General features: G+C 41.8%; 1 protein-coding gene across 1 annotated transcript in view; it reads left to right on the top strand.

The window, feature by feature from the left end:
* The window catches only part of LOC115370786 (ATP-binding cassette sub-family G member 4-like), a 31,694-nt gene that overhangs the window by 5,781 nt on the left and 8,155 nt on the right, over nucleotides 1-17,758 (top strand). The window contains exons 2-6 of the mRNA XM_030067954.1: nucleotides 140-441; nucleotides 14,222-14,339; nucleotides 15,832-15,964; nucleotides 16,385-16,435; nucleotides 17,111-17,256. Of these exons, the coding sequence (XP_029923814.1) occupies nucleotides 153-441; nucleotides 14,222-14,339; nucleotides 15,832-15,964; nucleotides 16,385-16,435; nucleotides 17,111-17,256 (737 nt within the window). The 5' untranslated portion in view covers nucleotides 140-152. The remainder of the gene's footprint in view (nucleotides 1-139; nucleotides 442-14,221; nucleotides 14,340-15,831; nucleotides 15,965-16,384; nucleotides 16,436-17,110; nucleotides 17,257-17,758) is intronic.

Genomic DNA, 17,758 nt, shown 5'->3' with positions numbered 1-17,758 from the left:
TTATTGAAAGCAACATATGGTACTACTTGATACAAATATCATAGATTATGGGTGAAGTCTTATTTTAATCAATAAACATCACTGTCTGCTCTTCCGCTGTCTCTGATTTTGCCTGTCGCTTTGCCCAACTCCACCACAGCTAAAGAGTTGGTATGGCGGACAAGACGGTGGAACCGGAGTCTGTGAGTATCCCCATGGAGGAGGCCGTCATGTGTAATGGTGGTGGCCAGCCTCAGGCCCTGCCTCAGCCTCAGCCTCAGCCTCAGCCTCAGCAGCAGCAGCAGCAGCAGGAGGCGTCCATGTTGACCCATCTGAAGAAGGTTGAGAACCAGATCACTGAGGCGCAGCGCTTCTCCCACCTACCCAAACGCTCATGCGTGGACCTGGAGTTCACCGACCTCTCCTACACCATCCAGGAAGGACACTGCTGGAGGAAGAGAGGTAACACACACACACACACACATACACCCAGTACACATCCACACTCCAATGCTTCAGTGCTTCTAAATCCCATCAACTGTTGTTCATCCAATCATGTTGGCTTAAACCATCGGTGCTACAGAAGTGCTGACAACTCCAGCTCCAGTTCAGTGGACCATAGGGGGCCAAGACCAAGTCGAAACCAGAGCAGAGAGTCTTTTTCAAGACCAAAATAGACAATAGACACCATACATGTCATTCCAAAATCTCACATAATGTTTTGGTATCTCTCAAGGATGAACTAAGATCTAAGTGTATCTGTAGGAGCTCTGCACTGCACCCTGTTACATCAAAAACACAGATTAACATCCAGCTAATCCATGCATTGGTGCTGGTGGCAATATAAACAAAGGCAGAATAGTTGGAGAAAAATGCATTGAAGTAGCTACGCATATTTAGATTAACTGGGAAAAGCCAAGTCAGCTTCCAGCAGCTGCTGACACCAAGATGGGATTTAGCCAATTTCATTCAAGGCAGCATTGCAAGGATGGTCTTGGGAAGAATGGCAGCGGACAGCAAGATTTTGGAGCAGGTTATAACGAATGGGATATACAACCCAGCTACCAGAATAAATGTTGCCATTTTACGTTTCTGCAAACCAACCAATACGCTGAAATGTCAACATTTCATGAACAAAAATGTGTTACATATCAACACTTAGACTTGGAACTAAAATACACCAGGCATGGATGTGGCGCATCACGTTGCAGAGCACGTTTGTCTTACCAGCTATACCAACTGTGTTGCGTGTGGGCTGCGTGCCTGCTGTGTTTTTCTCTGTGGGAGGGCCGGGAAGCTGCGCATGGAGAAAACAAAAAGATGAAGCCCACAAAAATAGAGCATGTGCATATGCATGCAGCTTCTCTTGTCAGTGTAGCAGCTTCAATTGATTATAATGGACCTGTTCTGCTGCAGCAGCCACGTTGCACCACGACTGTGCCTGGTGTTTCTCAGCCATTAGAGCCAAAGTGGTGGAGGAAGCTGTGTCAACATCACATGACTGTTAACGTTTATGCATATGCAAACGTTACCTGACATCAGTGCATTAGCCACTTTAGCCACTTTCACTTGCTTCGTTAGCCACCGAAACTACTTGGTTAAGGTTAGGAAACGGTTATGGTTAAAGTTAGGAAAAGGATTGTTTCACAGCTGCCCCTCCCTGAACGCAGAACACGCGCTGTGCAGTTGAGGTCTGTCATCTACTGCACACGTCGCTGCAATGATTGACAGTCAACATCTAGCCAATCACAGCTCAGACCCGAGCACCAGTGCAGGTGAAGAGATGGAAGTGAAAAGATAATTTGAATTCACATCAGTTTATTTATTTATTTCAGATCGTAGCTACATTTTTAAGGAATACACTTTCTGTTGAAATAGTTTGTTTGTTAACTGAAAACCTATTTTGTGAAACAGATTATCTATTTTAGATTTATTTCAGGTTAACTTTACTTTTGTTGAAAGACACAAGTATCTAGCTGCTAGTTTTTTAGGTTGAAGTGTTTCAAGGAAAACATCTGTTGTTGAAACCTTTTTTTTTCAGATGTTGTTTGTTTTTGCTAAGATTGTTATGTTAAATGGATTTTGTACTTGTTGTACACTTACTTGGTGGGAGAGTGGATGCCAGAATGGCCTCATAACAAAATTTGCTTAAGGCCCCAGTTTGGCCAAGGACCCCTCTTGTTCGTCATAATGGCTAATGTCAGGAAAGGGAATTCAAACCCCAGTCTCCGGAAGCAAAGTCCTGTTGATTGTGCCGTGCACCACCCACCCCCCTCCTAATGTGCTGTTTTTCACTTCATACCATGTCACCAAACATGAAAACCAGAGGATTATAGGAACACAGATAAAATGGAGAAAGCCTGGCATAAAGTCGTGATAAGTGTAAGGCACCATGTTCCAGTTACAGAGCGAGCCAACACAGAAATGAATTAATGAAAAACTGTGTGTTTACTGTACTGTGCCTGTTATGAATTCAGCAACTCTGCAACTGCTCAATTAGTAAGGAGTGCACGTGCCAAAGAGCCCAGGTGAAATGTGTGAGTACATTGTCCAGCCTTTCTGCAATACACTGCACATATATAATACAGAAGTGCTAGGGAAAGAAATTGGAGGGGGGCCACAGGGCAGAGGGTCATGTCAAGTGTTTGTTGGAGAGTTTTACTTTCACACCAAGAGGCAGTGAGTGACTGTTGTAAGTGAAGAGGGAAGGTCACGTCCGCTGCTGGAGAGCCTGGAGGCAGGAGAGTCAGGACCGGATGCAGCAATGAGCCAGGCAGTCACAAGAAAAAGAGAACTAAGCACCTGGTTGTAGATAAGCTCCAACTTAAAGGATGTGGGTCATCGCCGCAGCACAGAGTGGGATATAGATAAGACAAAAGACTCATCATGTATTAAATTAGAGAGGCTTCAGACAGTTTTGATACATTTGCTCAGTTTCACAAAGTGTTATTACACTGAGCGGAGTGCTGTTTTTTGTTGGTGAAGAAAGCATGTGGTAAATAGCAATAGAAATACATTTGTCAAATAAAACATGTCTACCCTCACGTCCTAGAAATATCCCCGCTTTTGCTCTCACACATAAAGCCACTCTTATGCTTTATGGCCATTAGTTAGTGCATTAGAATATTGCCAGGTGCATTCCCTCATATTCATGTTTGGATGAGAGCATAAGGCCAGCATCAACTCGCAACAAAAAGCGCCTGGAAATTGCATACCAATTTTAGAAACGCACATATTTTTCTGATTGCTGTTCTCTGATGCAGCTCTTTGTCCAGCAGGTCTATTTGCCTCATCCCCACAGATGGAAACCTAATTTTCCTTCTGTTTCCCCCTCAACATTTCACACGTTTGTATAAAATTTACTTCACACTTGAACAAAAAAATATCTATAAAGCACACTGAAGATATGAGCACTGAACATGCTGAAGACAATACAGTCGCAGTTTGCCCTTTTTTTCTTTAATGCAACAATAAAAGGAAAGTCCGTGGTGTGTTTTCCTTAAATCCATGAACACAGACCACAGAGGTTCTAAATACCCAAATACCACAGGGCGTCTCTTTCATGTTCCCCTAATCCAACATTTATCTAGTGTGTGTTCTCTTAATCAAGCTGGTCGTCTGGTGTGTGTTCCCCAAATCTCCAGTTGTCATTTTCCCGTCCAGTGCCCACACTGTGTGTCCATCTGAGCATCCATGGGTGTGTTGATCTTAAAATGAGGTGTGATCAGGTGCATTGCTATCTTAACGCAGCAGAAAGTCATTGCATGATTATCAAGACAGTAATGTGCGGCTACATAGGTGAGTGAGAACACACATACACTCTACTTGCTCCAGACACAGGGAGGCCTGCACACACACACACACACACACACAGGTACACACAGGCCTGCTTCACCTCAGGGAGCGTCGATGGAGTCCTGCTGTCACTTTGTGCACAAGCAGATCTATTTCCTCTGCAGAGAGGCCTTGGGTGTTGGCACTCTGATTGGTTTATTGCATGTTACGCCCAAAACACACCCATGATAAATTAAAGTACAACCCTTTTGAACCAGGCGCCTGGTGCAATGAGAGTTTTTCTGCTCTTAAAATAGCAGAAGTGGACATGGACACACCCTGCAGCACTTGCACCTTGCTCTTAGATTGCTAAAATAGCTCCTAATGTGTCACAGTGTCTCAGTGACTCAAGACAAAGTGACTCTGCAGAAACCTGTTGTCCAGCTGTGTGATATCAGGGGTGTTCAGAGTGTGTTGAGCCCCGTCACGCGTCCCCAGCGTCAGACAGAGCTGTTTAAAGGACACCAATGACAGAGATAGAGAGAGCAGCTGGAAGTGAGCAGGAATAAGAGCCCGTGGCTTAACAGCAGCCTTGATCTTTTCTTTCTGTGCTGTTGGGCAGCAACTGTGAGGGAAATAATTCACCTAAAATTGGTCCTTCACCAGTCCGTCCCCAGTGAGGGGCAATCACAGCAAGAAAAATTCTATAGTAATAGGGTACATGGGCATAGTAGGTCACTTATTCCCCCTGTGTCTTTCTCCATCCATCCTCCATTCTTTATAGCTTTCCCTCTCTCTCTCTCTCTCAAACTCACTTTCTTCCCTGTTGCAAAATCATTATTATTAGTCCCATCATTATTGTTGCCAAAATCAGTGAATGCTGAGCTAATGTTTACAGTACTTTACTGTCGCAAACTCTGATCGATTTGATCTTTCTTGTCGATATTATTTTCTGACTTTGTTCCCTCTGGCACAGATAGAAAAAACGATGAGTGCAGAGCATAACGTTTCCCACACACTGCCGTCTCCAGGATCTGTCTGTGCCTATAGATTGCATATAGTAGATTAATGCAATATCACATAATGGAGTTGCACACAATTCTACACAAAGGCAATTCCCCCTAAAGTGCTGTCGCTGCGTATGTTTCAGCCGATACATATCAAAGTTGCTCTCATCTGTTAGAGGGTACAGCTCCATATGCTTCCACCAATCCCATGTGCAATCATGATTTTTGTAGGCTTTGTATTTCCATCATAAACCATCTAGTATCAACACAAAGAGGAAAAGTTGCATCTTACAGTCGTTTTCAGCGAGAGTCCATTTGTTACAATGTGTGCTCTAACCTGTGTAATAATGCCAGACAGGATATGTCTCTACAGAGGGTCTGTGTGGCTGGAAAGGAGCGAGCCTCTGCCCTTTGTCCGACACGTTCAGTGTTAACTGGGAATACTGTGCGCAGGTGTGTGTGCACAGACCATATGTGGTTTCCAGTAAGTGCTGCATTGTCCGAGACAGTTTACCTCATCAATAATGTAGCTGACTGGGTTAGCAAAGGACAGAGAGGAGCAGAGAGAAGAGGAGAGGTAAAATGAGTTCACAGCATGTTAAAGTATAAATAGCTGTTGGTAAACACTTTGGGTAATACTGGATATACTTTCTATTGTTGCGTTGCTCGCTCAGTGCGAGCTGGCAGGCCGAGGTTGGGTTCATTTAAACTTGTTTGAATCATATTCAAGTGTCTTTCCAGTTGTCATGCACTGTTGCTTTTTTAGCATCTCAAGGCAGTGGAAACAGAGGCGTCATGACAGCATGTAAATTCGGTCTCGAGCGATATAGTGGATTTTTCCAGGATTTATTCAAGTATTAAGCTGTCTGTAGATTTGAATGGCTATATTTACTCCACTCTCAGAAAATAAAGCCCATAATTGTTACCTTCAGGGGTACAACAGCTTGTCACTGCGGCCTCTAAGGTGCAGCTTTTATACCCTTGACACCAGGTACTTATTTGTCCCCTTGTGGAGCGTTCAATCTTGTTCCTGTATTATAACTACAATACTGACTAGAGAATTGTATTATCTATTTTTCATGTCCACAAATCTGCAAAAGTTACCTCATTTCAAGGCTACACAACCTCACCTAAAGGTTAACATGTGCCTTAAATTAATATTTACCTAATTTATTTATTTATTTAGGTGTTTATTAGTGTATTTATTTATTCTTTCATTGTGTCTGGCCTAACAAATGCTGTCTCCTGATATTTTACCATAACATTTAGAGGAACCTGTACCTACAGTATATGTACATTTTTGGCTCTGAAAATAGCTCACATAACTACCTTGAGGTCCAATAATTAGTCCTATAGGGAGGACATTTGTATAGATGGTACCTTGGGGGACAATAATGGACTGCTATTGACCATCAGTCACTATATGTGCCTTAGCTCCAAGTTAGACTCAAACTGACCACCTCAGGCCAGCTTAAGCAAGGACATCCTCTAAGATATTTTAAAAGTGCATCTGAATCATAATAGTCAGTCAATCAAATAATACAACTTTTTAAATCTCATTAGGTGTAATTAACATCCAAAATAAATATATATATCAAGTAATTTTGACCGTATAATCTACCTTAAGCATTCACCCAAGTCAGAACCCATTTATCTGGCTTATTACATATAAAAGACACATTTATATTACAGCTGAACTATTTAACTCTTTAAGCAAAATGATCTTGTGCAATTTTGACAAATGTTATGTAAAATGTTGCTGTTACACAGATCTGTGTACACTTGCCCTCTGACTAAGAGCGTTTTTTTTTCCCCTTCAATGTGCACTAATTCAAATAAAGGCCTTTTAATGTACTTTCCTATTCAAGTATGCCCCAAGTCGGTCCTTCTTTTCTAACATGACAAATGAACTCTGTACAAATATGCACTGTTTCTTGGTGAGGGTGTTTGCCTCAGCCCTTTTCAGTCAGTCCAGTAACAGCAGAGTCATTTCTGCACCGTGTCCACAAAGGTGTGTTGAAGTTCCCCTCTCACGGCATATTTGTCTCCTGAAAGCATCGAAAGAACAAAGCCAATCAAATAATTCACCAGCTCAATTTGTAATTATTAAATTCTTTACTAGGACTCTTGATAAAAGAGGAATAATTTTATAGTTTTTAAATTGTTATTGTACTTCATCGAGCATTTGTTACTTTGTGTGTGTATATGTGTGTGTGTGTGTGTCTGTGTGCACGTGGGCGTTTGCATGTGCATGTCTGTTTGTCCAGGTGTGTGACTCCATCTGCTCTACAACATGAGAAAAAAAGTAAATTAAACATACATAGACATCTGTAAGGCTTTTAAACAGAAGATTTTGGATTTCAGGAAGAGTCCAGGTTCTTCTTGTTCTTATTACGTCCATATCATCTTCCTTTTCCATCGTGCTTGATTAGCCCTCCTGTTATGTTCACATTTTTGAACATCTTTTATGTTTGGGGTCAATTTGACCCCTGCAGTTTAAACTTCCACAAAATTATTATAACTAAAATTGTTAGCAAAGTTTTTGTGTCAGGTACTTTATGTTTCTTTGTTAATTACCTAAATAGCCCTTTAAATAAAACATAACCCCCCCCCCCCACCCCCACCTATACATTCAGTATTCCTATTACGCGACAATGGAAAAATATACAAATCACCATAAAATCTCACTGACTGACCTAAAATTGGAAAGAAATATTAATTTTTGGTGTTTTAATGGCTTTATATTATTTCTAAGTACAGATTTTTGTTATTTATAACTGATGCGTTACAAAGTGTGTACAGGACATTTAAAACATATCATCATGTGAATTTCATGTTTACTCGGTAGTGCCCATTACATTAGGAACACTCATTAAATATGAAGCAAAAAAAATGATTTTAATCATTTATTTAGAGACGTTAAACATTGGCTGGGGTTAGACTAATACCTTTTCCACATTTATCTCCTTTTTTACTACATCACATGGCTAGAAGAGCCTCATCAGTTTGCAGCAGGAAACCAGTTTGACTGTGTTAATCAGCTCTGTTACTCCTTGGAGAGCACAGTGGCATCAGGCTTCTTGACGAGCTGGTTAACATTAGCAACCGAATAGTTTTACTTGTTATATATATGTTTTTGGTTTGGTGAAAACCAAAGGGGAAAGCACAGAGATGTTTCCCTGTCACACTGATCCCTTTAATATCAGAGTAAACCAGGCATCGCAAAGGCACTGTAAACTGATTTACTTTTACACGTAAGAGTGGGGGTGATCCAATCATCACTTACTTTATTTTCACTGACTTTTTCAGATTTCACACTTTCACTTGTCACAAAAGTGAATGCATACATCCACTTGTGGAGATGATGCGGTTGACTAGTTTCAGTCAAAGTGAGTCTCACCTGTGCAGCAGCAGTACCCATACCCCATCCAGTGATTTCAAACATGCACGTAAAATCTTTGGTTTCCCTGGGGCCCGTTCAGTCTGCAAACACTGTGCACCATTTTGCTGCAGTTTCCGGGTTGAACGACATGTTTCCTCGCACCGGTGTGAAACGGTGTGTAACGGCCTTTAAGGTATGTTTTCTCTTGTTTTGTGGTGTTTCAGAGGTGTAACCAAATTGCCTGTTAGTATTAAAACAGCAGTGCGCACAATGGATCTAACTACGCTTGCGTAACACAATAGGGTGTTCAACGCACCTCTGTTTCCCTTTAAATGAATGTTTTGCTACATTTTGTCGGGGCTGAACGCGGCCAAGGTAAACTGGGAGTAACAGCTAATGGCAGACAGGTGACACAACGGGCTCTAGTTTCGCAGACCAGGCGAGGCGGGGGCGTAGCGCAGATGCGCTTCGCCAACTGGGTGTGGCCAGGCGGATTTTCCAAGTTTGGCACGCCGTTCTCGGTGGCGCAAGTACTCCGCCATCCCTCCTACCGGCGGAGGGGAGGAGAGAAGGCATGGAGTGGGTTTGACACAGCCGATTCACATGTAACCAATCAAATGAGCCCCTGTCCTTGCCTTTAAAATGCGCTGCGCGAAGGCGTAATGAAAGTTTACACAGCTGACATGGAGGTCTATTGCCGCAGGCGGAGCGGAGCTCAGGAGACAGGCGCAGAGCGGAGACCGGCGAGCAGTGCGGACACGTCACCAAAACCTCACAGGCAGGCTTCCGGGAGGTTAGACACATGAACGATGCAATAAATACGGAAAAAAACACTATTCAATGCTACGATCACAATCAGCACATACATATATCTCCATATCAACTGTCCCGTCACAGCTGATGTCAGATCAAAGGAGATTGGCACCGTTTGTGCTGATCGTGAGGTTTTGGTGATGTGCGCCAGGCAGCCAAACTTCCACTGCGCCGGCTCCGCTCCGCCTTGCGCTGAAAGTAGACGTGGTTTCAGACAGCGAGCTTTTGGCGCACCTCGGCGAAGCCTTTTGGCACGAAACTGTCACTGCGCCAAGCCGAATCTGTCGGCACCTCCCCCCGCTGCACCACCACTCCCATCTTGGCGAACCTCCGCCTGCGAAACTTGGACACTGTCCGCCTCTCCCGCTTCGCCGGTCGAAACTAGCTCTGCGCGGGGTTCGCCTCACTGCGCCACCCCGCGCTGCGCCGGGAAACTAGAGCCCAACCAGTTCAGGCCCCGATTAACCTGCTGCACATGTGAGACTCTTTGTGATTGGTTAGATAATCATACATCACTTTCTTTTCCAGGACAGGTTTTCAAGATGACTGAGGTCATGAAGTTAGTGGAGGGGCCCTTTACACATTATCTGGGTGATAAAAGATTCATTAAGTGGGTGATCAAAAGGCATCTTCAAACAACAGTAATGAGGCTCTTAGTTGAGCCCAGCTGCTGGCACATTGAAAATCTTCCCCCATGCGCTCATGTTCTCCTAAGATGGGCACTAAAGCAGCGATACAGGATCTCGTTACGCTGCTGTGTCAGCATGCCATGTAGGAGAAGACCTCCAGTGGCTGTACACTGATTCCTATCCACCAATCATAAACATTATAGCTTCCTGGCTTATCACTGGAGTGGGCATTTCCTCCGGGAAAGCCTCTGCTTCATCTGAGGGTTCACACATAAAACTGAAAAGTAAAGTACAAAAAGGCGCTAGTATGTTTTCAAAGCTTAAAATGATGGTACAGGACTGGTGGACAACCAAGATGTTTTCAAAATGGGGACAAGCCATTGAGCTACAAAGAAGTAGGTCCAAATAATTTTGATAAACTGTAACAGTAATACAGCATCACCTGCATCTGATTGATTTAACCCTTATTGTTGTGTTAAAGCAGTTAAACAGCTCAGCTTGTCTCAACGCATCATATGGGCAGTGAATGGATTTGAACCAAGACTGAGCTTGTAATTAGTGGTTTTAGTGGTAGGTAGAAGTCTCTCATACACACACGTACACAAATACGCACAGGCACACACACACACACACACACACACTTATGCGTAAAGTGGTGATCTGTGTTGCCGGTGCTCTGTAATTAAAGACGTGGCTGAGTGCAGGGTTTTGTCAGCTGAACTCTGAAGCACAGCTGCTGTGTTGCAGCTCTGTCCCAGGACCCTGCTGCTTACACCCACTGATGCTCTGAGCGTGGCAGATACTCCCTGCAGCATATGGCCTGTGGGCCGGATGCGCTCTGCTAGCAATTATGATCTGGCCTGTGAACGTGAATATGGACCACTGCAAGGATTCAGATTTCCCCCCAAAATGTTATTCTTGTCAAGGTGGAAAAGCCTCTGAAACAGTGTTTAGACAAAGAGAGGTTAACACTGTACATTGAAAGGCAAACAAATGTGTAACCATAATGTACATACTACACTCATATGGGATCCAAGACAAAGGTTTGCCTAGCTTTGCTTGCATGTGTTTGATTTTTATTTCTTGACTTGAAAATAAACGGATTTGATTGTGTCACTTTGCACAACAGAAAACAGCATAAAATATGAAGAGTTCATTTGCAAAAACAGATAAAAGCCATTCTTAAAATGAATACACCTTTTTCACTGATACTGCTTGGAGTACACACACACATATACATACACACACAAAGTATGATTTAGGATAATAAACATTATGCCAGACTAAATAAACATATAAAAAATAGAAATAAATATAAAGTAAATAAAAAAAAAAAAATCAGAAAATTTTAAAAAGGTTTAATAAATTGAAATGGAGATATCTGTTTTTGCAAATGAACTCTTCAAATACTATATGTATATAAATCTATATGTCTATATCTGTATCTATCTATATATAAAGCCTTTTGCCATAAAGCCATTTTCTTTCCTGCTGCTGCCTATAATGCTCAGGGTTTCTTGTTGTCACAATAATGGAGGTGTTCATTCACTTCTATGTTTGGCATTGAGCTCATAGTTAGTGCTGCTGTTGGACTGGACTGCATTTTACTGAGAGCTGTGTCCACTATTCTGTCCCCCCCTCATTGTATATAAATTGGGAGGACAAAAAATTAGAAACACCTCTCAATATAATGTAGTCCAGTACAAGATCTCTGCAAACTACAACCTCAGTAATAAACACAGAATTAAACTGACACATTCTCCACAATGTCAACACAAACTGAACATTATGAACTTTGTTAAAAGGGAGAATTTATGGCAGAGCTGCTGACCTGAACTGCATTGGTGGTGGGGTGGTGGAGCTGATAAAATGGACACTGAGTGTGTATTATGTATACATACATACATACATACATATAGATAGATAGATAGATAGATAGATAGATAGATAGATAGAATCAGAATCTGATTCTGATTCTGATACTGATACTGATACTGATTCTGATTCTGATTCTGAGATAGATAGATAGATAGATAGATAGATAGATAGATAGATAGATAGATAGATAGATAGATAGATAGATAGATAGATATTTCTAATTACATTTTTTAATCCTACTTTACTTTAATCATGCTTCCTTTTTATTATTCACCTATTTCTGCTTTCAGTCAAAATAAAATGCACCTCCTTGCCTCAGTTCCTGCCACCAAAAGCAAAATTACATCCGCTTTGCTCCATTTGCCTGCTTCCTTCAGATGTGAATGCATTTGAACCACCTTTAAATTTTGCCTTATTGCGGCATATAGCAAGAAAGCTTTCTGGCTCAAATGGCCTAAAACAAAATAAAAAAGAAACTGGTGCTAAAGGCTGACAATTTACAACAATGAAAGAGTTTCTTTTCTAAAAGTAAAGCTTATCGTATCATAGGCCATGAGTTTTGTTTTTTTTTGTTGTTTTTTTTTTCCAGTGGAAGGTGTGACTTCAGCAATCAGACACCAGAAGATACTCTAATGCACATCAGACGTAGCCTGTTGTTGGTAACACATGACAACACTGTCAGAGAAAAGGTGCACAGCTCCAAAATACACGATCACACCTTCCAGCGTAACAGGACAGGAGTTCACAACTAGTGCAAACAAGTCCCAAACACAGAACAACACATTTACACTTGTCTCTCTCTCTCTCTCTCTCTCTCTCTAACCGATCAGGAAAACTTTGCTCATGTTGTGATTTGACAGTCAGTGGGAGATGCATCCATCACCCAAGACACAAGGACACAGCCTGCAGCTTTACTGACCTGCAGCCTCAGTCTTGCTTTGGTGCAAATCCATTTGGAGTTCATAATGATTTTTTGCTTGAATAAATGCCACACACACACACCCACTGATGTGTCAGATTGAGGCCTGGGAGGCAGACTTTTAATGAGCTTTGTAGAGAAAGCAGAACCAATCATTTGGAATTATGACTGAACAGGTGCACCTTAGGACAAGGGAAAATGTAAATAGATGTAAACAATTAGTATCAGCCTGACCAGGTGTGGTTATTTCTCAGTGAGAGCCAGGCTCTGTGTTGGTGAGTTATTTTATGTGCAACTCTTTGCAAAGCTCAGTGCTTATTACCACTGTTTAGGTGGCACAGAGCCCAAAGAGCCACGCATGAGGGAATCCAGTGTGAGGAGCAGCACCTTGGAGAAATTTGGATCTAGTAGAGGTTTCCAAAGATACCAAATGTGTTCTTCTGAATTCTAGGGAAATCTTTGGAAAAGATGAATAAACCATGTGGACATTTTCCATTTGATGTAACGCTGCAGCCATAAAACTATTCTATCTTGGTTTTGCATATTTCGCTTATTGTAACTGTGATGGATGGACATTGTCATATAGATATGACAATGTCCTCTAATATGAAAAAAATGTTTTTTTTTTCTATGATGAAATTTAAGTTTAAGTGGCTACGCAATGCATGAATAAAATAATAATTCTCACCGCTTTGGTGTTAACAGGTGGAGTTTTTACAGTCAGCATAATGTAGCTACATCCACTGCAGTCATGTATACACCCCACAACCAAGCACCTACAAGGCACAGAAAAGAAGAAGAAGGAGAAGAAGAAGAAGCTCAAAATGTCAAAACTATCTTGTAAATGAGACAGGAGCCTACATTTATTCTCATTGGCATAATTTGTTTCCAGCTTTGTGATTGGTCAAGACATGTGTCCATGAGTGCTTATTAGCACCGTGCACAAACTTCATAACTCCCACAGTATTCATTAATTCACTTCATTCAGTGAAATGAAACAATCACTTAGCAACAGGGAGACTTTTTCTTAATCAAATTAAAAATCAAAGTGTGTACCTGTGTTTAATGTTTAATACCACTAGAAAATTGTTATGCTCTGCACGTTCATTTTCCCTGGTCAAAATTTTCCATAGCGGTCTGTTGAGAGTATCTTTAACCATGGTAACCTGACTCCATAATCCAGACAAATAAGATAACTTTTTATTACTCGAAAAATGTGCCATGTTCCAGCTTTAATAGCAGAAAGGATAGTTTATTCACGCCCTGTGTACTGGTAAATATAAATATGCAGTACTTGTCATAGTGTGATAGTGCTTAATGGTCCACTTCTGTTGTCTGAGGACAGGTTCTGTTGTCTTTGCTGATTTGCCTTTAGTTTACGCTGACATTACACAGCAGCCATGCAGGGACTAGTGGACAAAGTTCAAAACCCTCAGGTTCTTCACTGAACGTTTGACAGTGAGTTATGAGTAGCAGATTTTGAGAAAATTTCAAAGTAAAAACACTTTTCCAAGCAGCGTGTCCCTTAAGGATTCAGGGGAAGGTAATTCGAACTGCAAACACAGAAAAGTCTCTGTGTGTCTCTGTGTTTAAATACATGAATTTAATGCATGGAGCTTGTTTTTGCAAGTCACACATCGGGAATATTATAATATAATAATAGGAGTGTTTACACCAGATTGATATCTGGGTATTGGGACTGAGGATGCAGGCATACCTTGACGTATGTTTTGTATATGGCTGGTTTACTCACTCTATCACATTATGTCATCTTCCTTTGTTGAGGTCGGTAAAGTCATGTCAGCTATGTGCTTATCAGTGATACCCCTGTTTTCTCCAGGTTTCAAAGCCTTACTGAAGTGCCTGTCTGGGAGGTTCTGCAGCCGGGAGCTGATAGGAATCATGGGGCCATCGGGGGCTGGGAAGTCCACCCTGATGAACATCCTGGCTGGATACAGGTGAGAGGCACTTTGAAATCAGTTATGTCTGAACTCTATTTGGATCAGTTCACTTAGGACGTTTGCACACCTTCCTTGTTTGGTCCCATTGAATCAAACTTCGGTGCGTTTCCACCCTTGGTGCGGTTCGTTTGGGCAGGAGTGACACAAGCAGTCGCACTTGGCTTGGATCAAAGCAACCGGACCGAGACCCCGCCCACGAGGTGGTCTCTCTCGGCACAGTTACAAATGAACTCTTGGTGTGTGATATGAGATTCAACCCAACTATGAGCCAACATGTCAGTGATCTTTTTCACTCTTATTTTTTCCATCTAAGAAAGATTGCAAAGCTCAGGCCCGTTGTGCCTCAAGCAGAGATGGAAATGTTAGTTCATGGTTTTCTATCGTCCTTGCATCGTTGACTGCTGTAACTCCCATTCCACCTGCCTCAGCAAGGCAGCTCTGCATCATTTCCAAGAGGTCCAAAAACGCTGCAGCTAAACTTTTGACCGGGTCCTCCAAGAGATCGCATGAGACTCTGATCCTGATCGCTCTCCACTGGCTCTTCATCAGATTCAGAATTCAATTCAAAGTTCATGTGACTTGTAGAGCTCTGCATAGCCAGGCACCTGCCTACATCAGAGATGTGCTGCAGTCCTTTGTCACCAGCAGGTCTTTGAGCTCCTCTGATCAGGGCTCCTTCATCCAGACTTAAGACCAAAGGAGGCTGAGCTTTTGAGGCTTGGCTTCTAAACTCTGGGACTTTCTCCCCCTGGATCTGATCTAAGATCCCAGGACGCTGTGGGTGCTCTTAGAAAGTAGCTTATTTCTGCAGCTTTATTTCTGTTTTTTCACTCTGTATTTATTATATTTTATGTCTGTCAGTATGTTTCTGCTTATTGCCTTTGTGAAGCACGTCTTCTCTCCAAAGGTGCTACATACAGGCAGCAGCATGTGTTTGGGGCTGAGGAAGCTTTCGTTGCTCAGGTGTGCATTACGAGCTTGTAATTAATAACAGAAGAAGTAACTCGGTGGTTAGCAGCCAGCAGTTAGCAACACAGGAACAAAATGAAGCAAGCAGTTGACATGAAGCAGCAAGGAATACAGCGCGCACATGGCTTTACTGATACAATTTGGTGTGTTTGAATTCTTTGCCGTGTGAAACCCAATCAAACCAAATGAACAGAGCCACAAGGTATCTGCTGTTCCACTGATTCGAACCACAGCAAACAGACTACAGGTGTGAAAACTTTGTGCAGAATGAAAACAGAGAAATCACTGTCCAGGTGGGATGGGGTTCATGCAGCTCTCACAGGAAATTGCAGTCAAACTGTGCACGCAGGATATTGCCTCAGTGTTTAGTAGTATAATATCCTGTAAGAGTATTAGTGTTGTGCTTGTGTCCTACAAGCATAAGATTAACTAAAGCTACTTTTTCTAGTATTTGTCATGTGTGCGGCCGAGCCAATTCATCTGATTGTGTGTGTGTGTGTGTGTGTGTACTGCTCCACAGGGAAACAGGGATGAAGGGTCAGATCCTGGTCAATGGGAAGCCCAGGGACCTGAGGACCTTCAGGAAAATGTCCTGCTACATCATGCAGGACGACATGCTGCTGCCACACCTCACAGTGCGGGAGGCCATGATGGTGAGGCCAAGCTGACATGTTCATGGCACTTTCAGTCGAGAGTAAACTCCAATCAGCCAGTGCAGGAAATGCTTGGAAGGCAGGGGGAAATCACATTAGGCACCGAGTTTCCAGTTGGTGCATTAAAAAAAAAAAAAAAAAAAAAAAAAAAAACATTGGCAAGTTTTGACCCCAAATGGTACATATCCAAATAAGTAAAACAGCTTATTTTTTTTCTGGCATCTTTGCACTATCTTGTCAGAAAAAGTAGAGCAGCAGAATAAACAGTCCGATGAGCCAGTGAGGAGGGAGTTGAGTGCCATGGTGCTGCAAGAATGGGCTTGTTACCAGGGGAAGACTGCCACCTATAGCTGATAATGTGCAGGTGCTGAATATGTGGTTCATTACATGAAGATGATGTGTATTTTCTCACTGCTTCAGGTTTCAGCCAACTTGAAGCTAAGTGAAACTATGGATGTGAAGAAAGAACTGGTGAGCCGAACATATAACATCGACTGCTTTTAACATTACCTAAAAAAAAAAAAAAAAAAAAAAAAGAATATCAGAATAATATCATGCCTGCTGCTTTTTTGGGTCTGTGCATGTATTCTTCATTTTTTTACACTCGCTCTTACTCAGTATTTTTCTTTCTGGATGGTTTTAAATTATTTGAATTTTTTTACAGTGGGATTAAAGGGCTGGGGAAAAAGAACTAATTTTTGTGAATGTACTGGATTCGTTTAAAGGAGTAATAAGCAAAAATTGTATACAAAATGGCCTTAAAACTGTATATCTGTATGGAATTGAAGTATATTGACCAATGAGTGCTTGATCACATTTCAACACACACTCAGTGCTTTTATGTGGACCGAAAAATCCTCCCATCACACATGTATACACACACACAGATTTTCAGCTGCTCAGTGAAGGCTAAAAAGGTGATACATTATCTTTTCACCAGATGTTACTATTGGATCTCCACTCTTATTAACTTGCATACTTTCTCTTAATAATAAAAATTTGACTTTGTTGTGTCAACTACATATCACACATTCTCTGTAGTTTGTGTATTTATTCATTTATTTTCCATAGTAATTTCATTATTTATGTAATATGGAATGCAATGGCTTTTTATTAATAGATTTTCTGTTCAACCTCTCTGTCTAGGTGAATGAGATCTTGACTGCCTTAGGGCTCCATGAATGCGCTCACACTCGCACCAGCTCGCTGTCGGGCGGACAGTGCAAACGGCTGGCCATCGCCCTCGAGCTGGTCAACAACCCTCCAGTCATGTTCTTCGATGAGCCCACCAGGTGAGGCAGATGCTAATGCAGATAAACAAACGTTGTGGTTGTGAAGACCTATCTGAAGTTCAACCAACACATTTTTTGAAGGTCAACACCGATACTGATATGTTTGGCTTGAAGCTGCCAATATGCGCTCTTTCCTGTTGATAGTATCTCATCCAAAATATTATGCAGAGTATCAATACGGCATATGTTATGATGCATGGACCAACCATAGAGCTAGGAACATTTGCCTTAACAGTGCATTTTCAGGTTAGTTTCATCAGTTTCATCATTTTATCGTATCCATTTACGTGACATTTATTTAGTTATCCAAACTTTTGTGTATCTAGGTAAAAAAAAAAAAAAGCCATTTCTCATGAAAGTCAAAAGTCAAAGTCTAATGTGGAAGAGGTGAGTGGTCTCATTGGAAAAGCTGCAGAACCTTCATTTGTATAACGAGTCTGGTTTCAATTACACTTTTGGTACTGCAAACATGCCCTTTACACCTGAACTTTTTTATGTTTAA

The sequence above is a fragment of the Myripristis murdjan genome, chromosome 13, assembly GCF_902150065.1.
Source record: "Myripristis murdjan chromosome 13, fMyrMur1.1, whole genome shotgun sequence".
NCBI classification, from domain to species: domain Eukaryota; kingdom Metazoa; phylum Chordata; class Actinopteri; order Holocentriformes; family Holocentridae; genus Myripristis; species Myripristis murdjan.
This window is presented reverse-complemented; position numbering and strand designations above follow the sequence as displayed.